A 12,640-nucleotide genomic window follows, 5' to 3' on the forward strand; every position below is an offset into this window, starting at 1 on the left:
AATCATTAATAATTATGAATTTCTTCCATAAATATGCATTAATATCTTCCATAAATATACATTTTCAGAAAACTTTAAGAATGTGATTGAAAGTTCATTTTTAGTTATTATTCATAAATGTATACACAATATTAATTTACAATATACCTACAACTTTTTAATAACTATAGTGCCTGTTTTCATGTACTTTTTGGTTTTGTACAAAACAATTTTCAAAAGTTTATGAAATTAATAATTATTGGGAATCATAATTAATTCTTTATTTTATGAAGTATGAGCATTTAATGTATTTTATAAACTGCTACAAGAAAAATAAGAAATATTATTTTCAAATAATTCATGCATAACATAAAATATATCTTTAATCACTCGACTGAGTAGTAATATAAAAAATATGTAAAATATATACTATAAAGTTTACAACACAATAACGCATGTAAGTGTTAATAAATGTTATACATAGCTTGACTAATTTGAGAATTGTATAATTATTGAATAGACTACAGATATTTATGCAAATTCATATTTTTATAAACGCAAAGAAAAAGCTAAGTGGAAATTTATTTCACCTACTAAATAGTGCGAGCAGTCTAATTTAGATATTTTATATATTTTTGCCTTTTTAAATTTCTCATAAATGCATAAAAATCCGCGGTCTACTTATTAATCATCTCGACTTTATTCATTTTAATTACATTACGACTTTAAACTATCCCAACTATCCTAATTGTATCGCATAATTTAAGTTTCACCATTCTATGTAATGTTAATATTTGAATGCGTAATGAAGAATATATCTAATAATTCTCGAAAGTTAATAAAGGAAATAATTCGAAAATGCTTCCTTAAGATTCATTTCTTAAATGTTCTTAAACTGCTTTTAAAAAGAAATGCGCGGGAATTAATTCTGCTGAATGGAAATGCGCGATTTATTACTACTTATAATAGTTGTAGATGCCTTTCCATGTAGTTTTTTGTAACTTTTCCCCGGCATAAGTACCAACAGAGCTAAGATTTCTCCCTAAAAATATGTTAGGGTTTTCCATCGTACGGTTGCCTAGGTAGCCACGGACGACGAAATATGTTTGGCGTAAACAAATTGGTTCTCGTGAGAAGCTGAATTATTTTGTGAAAATCAATCGCATATGACAGTTCTTGTTAGTACATGTCGGCAATATGACATCTCTAGATTTAAGACAACAGAAACTCGAACAGCAGGTACGCAAGTAATAGATTTAAATACTTCTGATGATAATTTTGAAATGTTGAATTTTCATTTAAATCACAATCATGTATTTTGTATTTGTAATATTTTAAAAGATGAAAGAATGTTATTAGAGTACATATCATGTTGTAGGAAGACAGAAATAATAAAATTATTTCTTTAGCCGGAATTTCAAATTATATTATACTATTATATATATATGTACACGCATACGTATACATGCACAGAAAGTAGGTCATTTAAATATTTATAAATTTGTATATAGAGCAATTATAATATAATGGTCCTTTTATTGAAATTTGATTTGACAAGACAACAAATATTCTATTTTGCATTGAATTTGTGAAAAAATATATTTATTTTATGTTTTTCACGTTTTTGATATATATTTCTTATTCATAAATTCCAATTAAAAATTATTATTCAGTTTTCTAAAACATTTGGTGTTATAATGATTTTATCAATTACAGAGGCAATTAATTGCACAAAAAATGAAACAAAAACGACAAAGTGGCGCTGGTGGAATGGTACAGGCATCTAACATATCAAGCACTCAGCTTACAAGTCATTCTACAAAATGGATGAATCCAAACAAAGAGCTTCGAGGTAAGTTTAATGAGATAAGAAAGTTAATTATAATGAAATATATAATTTTTGTTTTTCTTAGGATATGATGGGCCATTACAGTTTAATATATCACACACAAACCCAGATTTAAATACCTTTGCAGAAAATAAGGATGTGGAATCAAGAATTCATGGTATATTAATTAGATGTTTAATTTAATTTAATTGTAACTATAACAGATATATGAATGTCACATTTTTGTCATAGAAGTAAGCACAGAAGGAGGTTTTTATCAAACTATGGAAGCTGCAGATTGTGCAGATGAAGAATCGTCACCTATAGATATACACTCTCCTTCGGAATCTTTACCATGTCCTTCACCTCTTAGAGTAGCTCCATCAGATGGTGCTAGCACACTTATCAGTAGGGAGAATAATTCTTCAGTAAGTTTGCTTTTAACTAAAAAAAATTATATATCATCTAAAACATGTATCATTGATTTATCATTCAGAGTCCAGAATTAGAGGGAAACGTGGAAGGGAATATAGAGCATTTTGTATTACAACCAGCAAATAAAAAAATGCATTACAAATGTAGGATAACACGTGATAGAAAGGGTATGGACCGTGGCCTCTACCCAACTTATTTTTTACACTTAGAACGTGATTATGGGAAGAAGGTATGTGATTCTTTAGAAAATCTCTATAGAACAAATACATCTACAAAACGCAAACAATATATTTTTCATTTATAGATTTTCTTACTAGCTGGACGTAAAAGAAAAAAAAGTACAACAAGTAACTATTTAATTTCTACCGATCCTACGGACCTTTCAAGAGCAGGCGAATCTTATATTGGAAAATTAAGATCAAATCTTCTGGGAACACAATTTACCGTATACGATAATGGATATTCATTAATGAAAGATGATAAAAGAGACGATCGTTTTAATCCCAGACAAGAATTAGCGGCGGTAATATACGATACTAACGTTTTAGGATTTAAAGGGCCACGTAAAATGACTGTCATTATCCCGGGAATGACATCGGATCAAAAAAGAGTTGAGATTTGCCCACGGGATGAGTCCGAAACACTTCTTGGTATATATAAACTATCATTTTAATGCAGATATTATTGAATCAGTATTTTTACTCTTTATTTTTTATTTCCTCAGAACGATGGAAAACAAAAAATATGGACAACTTAATAGAATTACACAATAAGACTCCTGTATGGAACGATGACACACAGTCATATGTACTTAATTTCCATGGACGCGTAACTCAAGCGTCTGTGAAAAATTTTCAAGTGGTACACGATAGTGATGGTTTGTATTTTATGCCTTTGACATAAGGAAATATTTTAGATGAAAGAATACTTGGAAAGTTTATAATAGTCACACTTCTGTAGATTAAAGAAAATCACTTTATGATTTTGTGTTTTAGTTGATTACGTTGTTATGCAATTTGGCCGTGTGGCAGAAGATGTTTTTACAATGGACTACAGGTTTCCATTGTGCACGCTTCAAGCATTTGCCATCGCTTTAAGTAGCTTCGATAGTAAGTTAGCTTGTGAATAATATAATTCATAATTGAACGTAAAAATGATTATACATCTATGGGCGATAAACTACACTGGTTAGAAGAATCCGCAATGGACAATCAACAGATTGTAATGATGTTTTTCTACAAGCATATCCGTAACAATAACTATTCTATTGATATCTGATATAAGGATAATCGGTATAAATCGTGTGTTCACTTTTCTTATATATAGATACTGTTTTTAAATGCTAAACATACATTTCACATTTGATGCATTGCGCCCAAGGATTAAGATAACAGTTATAACTGTATTGTTGTTGATCCTAATATATTGTGCTATAATGTGCATTTCGATTCATATTGCACATGCAATGTTTTATTGTTAATACTTGTAATAATAATATTGCCTATAGACGTTCAGTGATGAATAATATACATGGTAAAGAATTATAATTTAAAAACAAACTGTACAATCTTTAATTTATATTTTATTAATTGTTTGCTCTCTTATTCAATATTTGAAATATTTTAAACTATGTTTGTGCAATCAAATGTCTGGTATTTACAAGGTTCACATTTTGGTATTATCATGATCAGGTTTTTACACAAACGATATTTTATAACAATGATATTAATATTGATACACTGCACAATTTACTGCCTAAACAGATGATAATGAATCTTTGTATCAAAAGTATATGGAATACATATATGTCGAGTTATTTTTATGCTAAATATCTTTGCTTGAAGATATCAAGCACATTTTACACTCATGATAATAAAATAACACAAAAAATTATATGAGAAGTAAGATTAAAGGTAATATTTATCTGCAATGTTTTTTAGAACTGACATTAAGGAGATAAATGATCAGTTATTTGCAAACGGATTTGTATGTAATTTATTACTTTTTCTTAGAATTGGGAATAATCTTACAAATGACAAATATGTTTTTATTTACATGAAAATATGTTGTGTATAGCTCCCAGTGCATAATATTGTATCTCACTGCGTGAAAAATTTTTTAATATCTAAGTGCACTAGTCAAAGATATTGCTATAGCAGTGTAACCACGATTTCAGTGTACGTATTATAATGGATCTGTTAATCATTGTCTAAACGTATCATTCAAAATACATATCAAGTATTTTTATTTGATATACAACTTATTGTTCAAAAAACATGTTATCATTGACATAAAATCCCTTATATTTATAAAAATACCAAAGATATGTTGATACTTATGTATAATGTAGAATGAATTCATTAAAGCATTGATAAAAATATTTTTATGCTGTGCCTTTACATAACATTAATTGCACATTAGGGAATTGCAAAGAAAAACTTGACAATTTTTATTTCATTATGTAAATCTTCATCCAATGAATTCGACATTTATAAGCATTTTAATAATCATGTACTATTTTCATCAAATTTACAAAAGGTAAAGTTCATTATTATTTTAAAGTTTTGTAAGATCATTTATTAGTGTGTTTTATGCAGCTGGGAATTAGATATATATGGTATTAAATGTTCATATATATATATAATAAAATAAGATAAAAGAACAAAAAGTAAAGTGAGATGTAAACAAATGTAAAATTGCAACAAATTGCAACGCGAAAAACGACATTATAGAAGTATCGGAGAAAATTTGTAACTTTATAAATTTTATACATCTTAAGTTTTGTTTGTGATAAAGTACTGCTATTTATAAAAAATGAATGTGTATTTTATCAAAGAAAGGTGCTACTTAAAGGAAAATCATTTTTATCAAGATAAAGCAAAACCAATTTAAATACTATACAAGTAAACAGTATTAATATTATTTAGAATGTCAATTAGACATTTTATAATTGTAATATTTCATATTGGACTTATTTTTTACTTCAGTAATGTTAATACCGAATAGCATTTAAGATGTATTGATAATACTTTAATTGCGTGTGAGTGTGCGTGTACACATTAAAAAGTAAAATCTGTAATTAGCTTATCATGTTTAATGTTGTGAATTGAAGTGTTCAATGGGTATTATATTTTCATCAATCTGAAAATAAATACAAATTGCAACTTTTTATGGTTTGTTTTCAGATCCATAACTTAAATAGATTTATATGAACATTAATTTTGTATATAATAAATCATTCTTTAAAAGATATGAAGGAATTATAATTCTTGGCACAAAAGGAGTAGAAAATGGTTGAAAGGTTGAATATTTATGATTTATGAACATTTATTAGTAGAGACTTTAATAGAAAAAGATCACATGAAAGTTTTACACCAATACTGAACGATAAGATTAGTGAACAGGTAATTAATTCCCTTAGTTTAAATGTATAAAAAAAATTTTTTGTATTGAAATACAATGAAGGCACTTAAGGTCTAACATTCAGAGATATAAATAAAGGATATAATGTGACTATCACTTTTACGTTTATTATTTACAACATGAATACAAGTTCTCAAATTTTAATTGAATATTTGTTTAATCAAAAGAAGAAATGATATACAGAAATACTATTCAAGAATCTTATTCTTGTGTTTTCCATTGTCATATTAAATATATTACTATTTTCAATATTGTTTTGTTTTCATCAATATTTTTTTCTTTTCTATTTAAAAATATATCCAAACTAGAATCTTGTAAAACTAGACCTTCCAATTTTACTTTTTACTTTTTATACCTTAATTTACTACTATAGAGGGGTGCCAAATTAATTGCATAGAATTATTGGTATTCGAAGAACATTTTAAAATATGATCAAATATACTCTATATTGTATATGTTATAAAATAACTATAAATCCAAGCTTATATCATTACAAATTCAAACATAACACAACAAGCGCAACGATTTATCATAAAATATGTAGCATTAAAATTCAATGTCAAATGAATTCAATATCGAAGTTGTAACCATGCGTATAAAACTGATAATAACCTTAAAACCACATTAATGAATGAGCACTTTATTGCTCCTCTTGCTGTTATTGCTTCAAGCAAAGAATTACAGAAGAGGAATGTTGAACAGAGTGTCAAGTATCAGAATACTAACTAAGACAAATCGCTTGCAAACTTGATTTAAAGAAGCAAAACATATCATTTCATATAAATGTTTTTCCATGTACATAAAACATACTTGAAGAGTCTATAATATTGCAAAGCCTTCTTTACAAATGAGTCTTTTAAAAATACCAAAAACTGTTCTATAAAGTTCATTGTGAAAGCTTTAAAATTTATGTCATTAAAAAACTTTTCACGGATATCCTAATTATAATTATTACTTGTTTACTGATTTATTTATATAGAGTTTTGATATTTGATGTATTTACCATAGCATATTATTTTGTTAGCAATTAAAATAGTAATGGAACTTGAATTTAATATATATATATAATATAATATAATATATAGTATAATTGTATATTAACTGACTATGCATTTTTCTTAAGCATCTGTACGCTGTGATATGTTATAATCTTCAATTTCTTGGTTTAATATAAAAAATGATGTTTCAGGACGGAAATGAAATGCACAAGGTATACAATAAATGATGATTTATTGTACACATTGTTTAGTAAGCTCCATAGCATAGGAAAGAAGTGACGTCATTCAGAGATATTTATTAAAGTAACACAGAATATTATTTTTTAACAAATAATACTTTTTGATTAGAAACAGTAATTAATTTATTCTAGGAGGAGCTTACTCTATTTGTCCTAAAAGATAAATGCGGTATTTCACAGATATTTTAGTTTTCCATTTTTAATTACATTTTCTAATTTCAAATGAATTATATTTTTTATAACTTTATGGAAGGCTATTGTAGAATGTACTACAAAACATTTCAAGAGTTTTAAATATTTTATATACATTTTTAATACGAATGATTAAAATTTTCAATTTTCAGCGTACTAAGCATATTTTTTGGTTTCACTTTAATATATAAATAGAATTATTAAAGATTTGCAATTTCTAGTAATTAAATTGACATTGACTTCTTCTATGATATACGAACAATTTTTTAATTAACTTTTGGTAACTATAATTTAAGATGTAAAAGTTTATAAAATCAGAAGAGCATTCCACTAATTCTCATGTATTTAAAAGCATTCATTTCCAGAATATAGAAGTTATTATAAAAATCAGAGTTAAAAATATAAATATTGCAGATCAGCAAGAAATTATGCTCAAGGGTATTAAAAATATACAAATATATCGCATAGAATCGATAATATACCATAAATTGCTGTGTATTCAATCTAATTATTTACTTTAGTACACATCATAGGCCATATATATTGAAAATGGTACTACATTAGTTCTTTTTAGATGATTTTATACACTTTACATGTCGTTATAAAAATTTATGTAATAATGATTAAACCCTAAACTTTTAATACTGTTCTGTAGAAAAAAATTGCATTAAAAAATTTCGATTTGATGTTCTTTCAGGCCTATCTATAACTACATGTAATACAAAATTCATATTTTGTATATACCCCTTTATGGAAATTATTATTTTTATCACTTGAATATTTTTGTTGTAAATTTTTATTCTCTTCAGTTTTTTTTTTTACGTGGAATGTGATTTTTTTGTAATAGTATAAAATAAACTTATTTCTAAATACTTTCTTAGGTTTAAATACTTTTCATATCAGTCCATTCTCACTGTTTCATGTGATTTTCCTGACAATAAAGTTTATAAAAATGTCAGATCCAAAAATTTCTCTTATAGCTACACACAGCATGTTACTGGTATATTATTAACCCTGTAAGTGGAATACACACATCGTGCATATACTCTCTTGTTGACATACAATTCCATTTTATATTTAACAACATTTTTATAAAAAATGATTTTTATATATCTACACATGTAACAGGGATTATCTCATGCTGCAAATATAGCAATTCATATTCATTATATTTTTGCATTTTCGCAATATATGAAAATCATTCAGATTAAAATATAAGGACTCTATAAATAATTACTGAAAAGCTAAAAATTTGGAGGGGTAATTTTTGGTTTTAAATATCTCAATATTTTAAAAAAAGCAATTTAGATAAAAGAAGGTTAACATGAAACATTATATTCTAAATAGTCTTTCAACAGATCATTTGATAAAAATATTTGTACACCAAATTGTCATAAAGATATTTCATTTTTAAATTTGTTGTTTTCTTTATAAACATAAACAGTCTCAAAAAGGTTAGGAGTATGATATAAATTCAATTTGTTCTATTTTTTATTATTCTTGAAAATCTAATAATACTGAATTTTATCATCTTCCCTCCAAGGTCATAACTTAAAACATCTTTTATACAAGTTGCAGTATGAATACAGATTAAATTACGAATATTATTTAAAAACGCATACTTTGATTATGGATACCCCTTATAATTTTACATATATCCTCGTTTTATATCTCCTTGAATATTCTTTGCGGTTGGCCTGACAAATCTAGGTGCTGGTATGCGTGATGGTGGTCTAGGAATAGCGCTCATAAGATTTGAAGGTCTATTGCCTGTGTTCCAATTTGTTGGTTGTCGCAGTCTCGTTTTATTTTCAACTTTCATAACTGGTTTATTAAAAGCCTGTATGATAGTGTAACATTTAACAAGTAATCTTAAAAATTATTCGTAAACAAAGTTTATATACATAAAACAAACAAAAAACTCACTTCAACTTTTTTTACCATGTCTACTTCATTCTGTTGTTTCAATACAGTTTCTGTAGATAGATCTTAAAAAGACACATTAGTAAATACTTTTTATATAGTCGAAACAATCAAAATTATATGAAGATTGTTAAATACACTATTGTAACTTACCATCAGTATTTATTGACTGACTAGATCTTGTAGGACTTAATATTGGAGAGCTTGTTTTAACATTGAAGTCAATACTTAATGGCGAATCACTGTCACAATTATCAATACCATTCTTTAGTATAGGAGAAGACAAATCTTTTTTTACATCAACCCAAGCACTTTCTAAAACTCGCCTATTTAATCCAGATGTTGCATCTTGTTTCAAACCTAAAATATAAGGAATATAAACATTATGTTTTATATAACATAATATATTTTTAATATCATGATATAAGTATTACTAACTTTCTTCTTGCATCCGTACTATCTGATGCAGTTGTTCAATATTCATTGGCTGTGTTGTATATGAATTGTGGCTACTATCCGAACATGTACTAAGTCTATCATCTAAATCAGGTGCACTATGAGCACTATGTGTACTTTCAATACTTTCTGTAGATCCTGCAGCACCTAATACTTGAAGTTCCCCAACACCTGTGTTCAATTCTAAAAGGCGTTGTTCAGAACCACTTCTCATTTTTCCGAGAGAATACAATTTGTTTGCTAGAGTTTTTTCAACATCTCTTACAATGTTTGGTTGCGAACCTTTCATGTATCCATAATTAGACACATTTGTACCTGTTATGTTAACAGTTTTCAACGAATTTGATACAAGATTCGGATTAGACTTTTGAAGAAACTGTGGCAATTTTGAAAACATCCGCGGTACATGTTGCTTCCGCTTCTGTAATTTTGAAATTGGTTTTACGAATGTAGCGTCCGCGTTATCAAATGATTCTGCATTTTCCATGTCAGTTTTGCCACCATGATTACTACTCTTTTTTGTGAATGTATAATATTTCTTTTCTGGCGAATTTTTAATACAAGCTCCTGCCTCGTCTGCTATTTCGGCATGAAGTTTAATTTTGTTAATTGGTGATTCCTTTTTATATGTATTGTATCTATTTTCTATAGGAATATCATTCTTGACATTCTGGCTTAGAGCCTCATTGATTTCCTTCTTAGTTTTCCCAATTTGGTGTTCTTTAATTACATGATTGAAGGTAAAATCCAGTCTATGATCTTCACTTTTGTGTATTTCCGATAATAATTCTTTCCTCAATGTCGGCGCTTTAAAATTTGAATTTAAAGCTGTGTTGTATACTCGAGATGATTCTAAAGGCTTAGACTTGGTAATCGTTCTATGCGTGAAATTTAACATGTCTATACTTTTGGGAGTTGACTGGTTGCAAAGAGGAATAGGCAACTTGAATATAGGGTTGAAAGCATCATCGTGAAGTGTAAAAGAAGAATCTGTAGAAGGTATGGAAGGTTCATTATCTTTCAATACATCATGAACTATACCTTTTTGCAAATCGTATACTTGATCTTTATCACATTGCATATCATTTTTACCAGTTGAAATTATACCATTAATTGCTTTTTCAGTATCTGCTGTACAATATGTAGTATCTAAAATATGCGAATTTTCTGCTTTTTGAAAAACCGAAGGATATGTAGTGTTTAAATTGCATAATTCTTTTCTCTCACTATTTTCTGATTGTAATATTTGTGTATTAGTATCATCTTTATTTACATATGTGGAAGACAACTTAGTTATACTAAATCTATCTTTATCTGAACTTGATAACACAACCATTGCAGAAGCTTCATCAGCATTATAAGTTTCATTTAATTCTCTTTCAATGTCATCAGATTTATTCGTTGTGCTCAGGCAGTAGCTTTTGTTATTGTCTGCTTCATTACTTTTTAAGAAAGTTTCATTGACATTTGAATCTTTAATATCTTCACACTTGTAAATTTCTTGACTGCACAACTGAGTTATATTTAAAGATTCCTCATCTCTGTTACATTCTGTATTATGTAATGAATCATCTCTAGGTAATGAAGTGATAGATGAATAAAAAATAGAAGGTTGTGAAACGTTCATCAGTGGATCACTAAGGCCAGGTTCCATTAAATTAATAAATGAGTCAATTCCCTTTGATTGAGACATATTTAAGAATACTTCCATGCTTTCTTGACCTGATGTTACAGGCTCATCAGGGAGAAAATTAATATTTGTATTAGGTGCCATTTTTAACATAGGATGCACAGCTTCTTCTTTGTTTGTAGTAGATATGTCTGAATATTTGTTTAACTACATACGAAAAAGAAATATACTTAAATTTAAACTTATACTTTGAGCATATATACTATATGTATAATATATAAATATAAATAAACTTACATCTTCCTCTATATTTGAAAAATTCGAAGTTTTCCATGTATTTGACACAGGTGAAGATAAAGATTCCAAAATAGATTCAAAAGTAGTTCTACTAGACCGCTTTTTCGATCTTGTAAATGTTCTTGTATCAATAGATTTTTTATTAGCTGAATAAAATATATATAAATTAAACATATAAAATAAATATATTGTAAAAAAATAATGTTTGACATTTTCAATACCTGAAAAATTTAACTCTGGTTCAGTTTTTAACCAGGTGTACAAATCATGGACAGTGGATTCCATTTTATATTCTGATGGTATGTACAACCTAACAAGAGATATAATTCATAATCATTAGCTATTGCTTCAACAGAAGCTTACATAGACAAATATAGAATCTACCAAATGATTCATTAAACTAAAATACATATTCTTGCATACATTATGAAATATATGCTTCTTAAATTCTTAAAAGCTGTTATATTTTTAGTACTAAGAATAAAAAAAAAATATAAGCTTAAAGAGTATTTCTATAAAACATCAGCGAATTTTTTAATTAATTTTCAAAAAATTAAGATTTTTAATGTATGATAATAACAAAGTATGATAATCTTATAAGAAAATGACAATTCTTTTGAAACTTAAACAGTAGCTAAAACAATTCAACTATTGTAAACATTCGACATAATTACAAATTATCTTAGAACTACTTACCAGCCATCACTATCATCAAAATCAAAAACAGACACATCAATGATTTCAGTTTCATCAATAAGGCTCGTATCGTTTGTATACTGCTGCCGCACAATTTCTGTATCCACTTTCCTTTCTGACATGTTTTGCTCAGATTACGATATTAAAAGTTTCGATGAACACATATTTTACCGTTAAAGTGCCTTTTCCCGTTCAGCTCGATGACGTGGTAGATATATAAAAATAGTGTCACGTTTTGCCAAGTCATTTACAAAATTCCTCGGTATTCGGCACCGTTTACAGTTTAAAAGTATATATATTAAAATGAATTGAACCCTTGACAAACATAACCACAGATAGGACAATAGGAACTTTTATTCGGGATTTTCAATTTGTTTTCAAGAAGAATCAACGCAGACCACGGTACAAAATAAATTCATAGAAGGTTCGTTTTATTGCGTTTTCTTTCAACTTCCTTTGACTTTCCTTTTATAGATATCACTTTATTGTGGTTTAATATCTCTTTCACAATCTCTTTTTTCCAAGTTTCATTTGCCCAATAGAG

General features: G+C 27.4%; 2 protein-coding genes across 3 annotated transcripts; one reads left to right on the forward strand and one right to left on the reverse strand.

The window, feature by feature from the left end:
* The first annotated feature begins 338 nt into the window (after positions 1–338).
* LOC117213784 (protein king tubby) lies at positions 339–5,413 on the forward strand. Of its 2 annotated transcripts, none has more exons than XM_033459440.1 (8): positions 339–1,218; positions 1,696–1,831; positions 1,893–1,985; positions 2,063–2,235; positions 2,304–2,471; positions 2,547–2,892; positions 2,967–3,119; positions 3,238–5,413. In XM_033459440.1, exons 1-8 carry the CDS (start codon positions 1,177–1,179, stop codon positions 3,369–3,371), a joined length of 1,245 nt encoding a protein of 414 aa, XP_033315331.1. In that variant the 5' UTR covers positions 339–1,176; the 3' UTR covers positions 3,372–5,413. The 2 variants fall into 2 exon arrangements, with proteins under 2 accessions (XP_033315331.1, XP_033315330.1); XM_033459439.1 differs by having other exon boundaries at positions 341–1,218; positions 2,060–2,235.
* A 339-nt stretch (positions 5,414–5,752) lies between these two features.
* LOC117213783 lies at positions 5,753–12,564 on the reverse strand. The gene is made up of 7 exons (XM_033459438.1): positions 12,097–12,564; positions 11,622–11,710; positions 11,401–11,546; positions 9,456–11,310; positions 9,171–9,377; positions 9,021–9,082; positions 5,753–8,934 (listed from the first exon to the last, which is right to left on the reverse strand). The coding sequence occupies exons 1-7, from the start codon at positions 12,216–12,218 to the stop codon at positions 8,743–8,745; spliced, it is 2,673 nt and encodes an 890-aa protein (XP_033315329.1). The 5' UTR covers positions 12,219–12,564; the 3' UTR covers positions 5,753–8,742.
* Between the last annotated feature and the right edge of the window lie 76 nt (positions 12,565–12,640).

The sequence above is a fragment of the Bombus bifarius genome, unplaced genomic scaffold, assembly GCF_011952205.1.
Source record: "Bombus bifarius isolate JDL3187 unplaced genomic scaffold, Bbif_JDL3187 scf7180000009125, whole genome shotgun sequence".
In the NCBI taxonomy this organism is placed as follows: domain Eukaryota; kingdom Metazoa; phylum Arthropoda; class Insecta; order Hymenoptera; family Apidae; genus Bombus; species Bombus bifarius.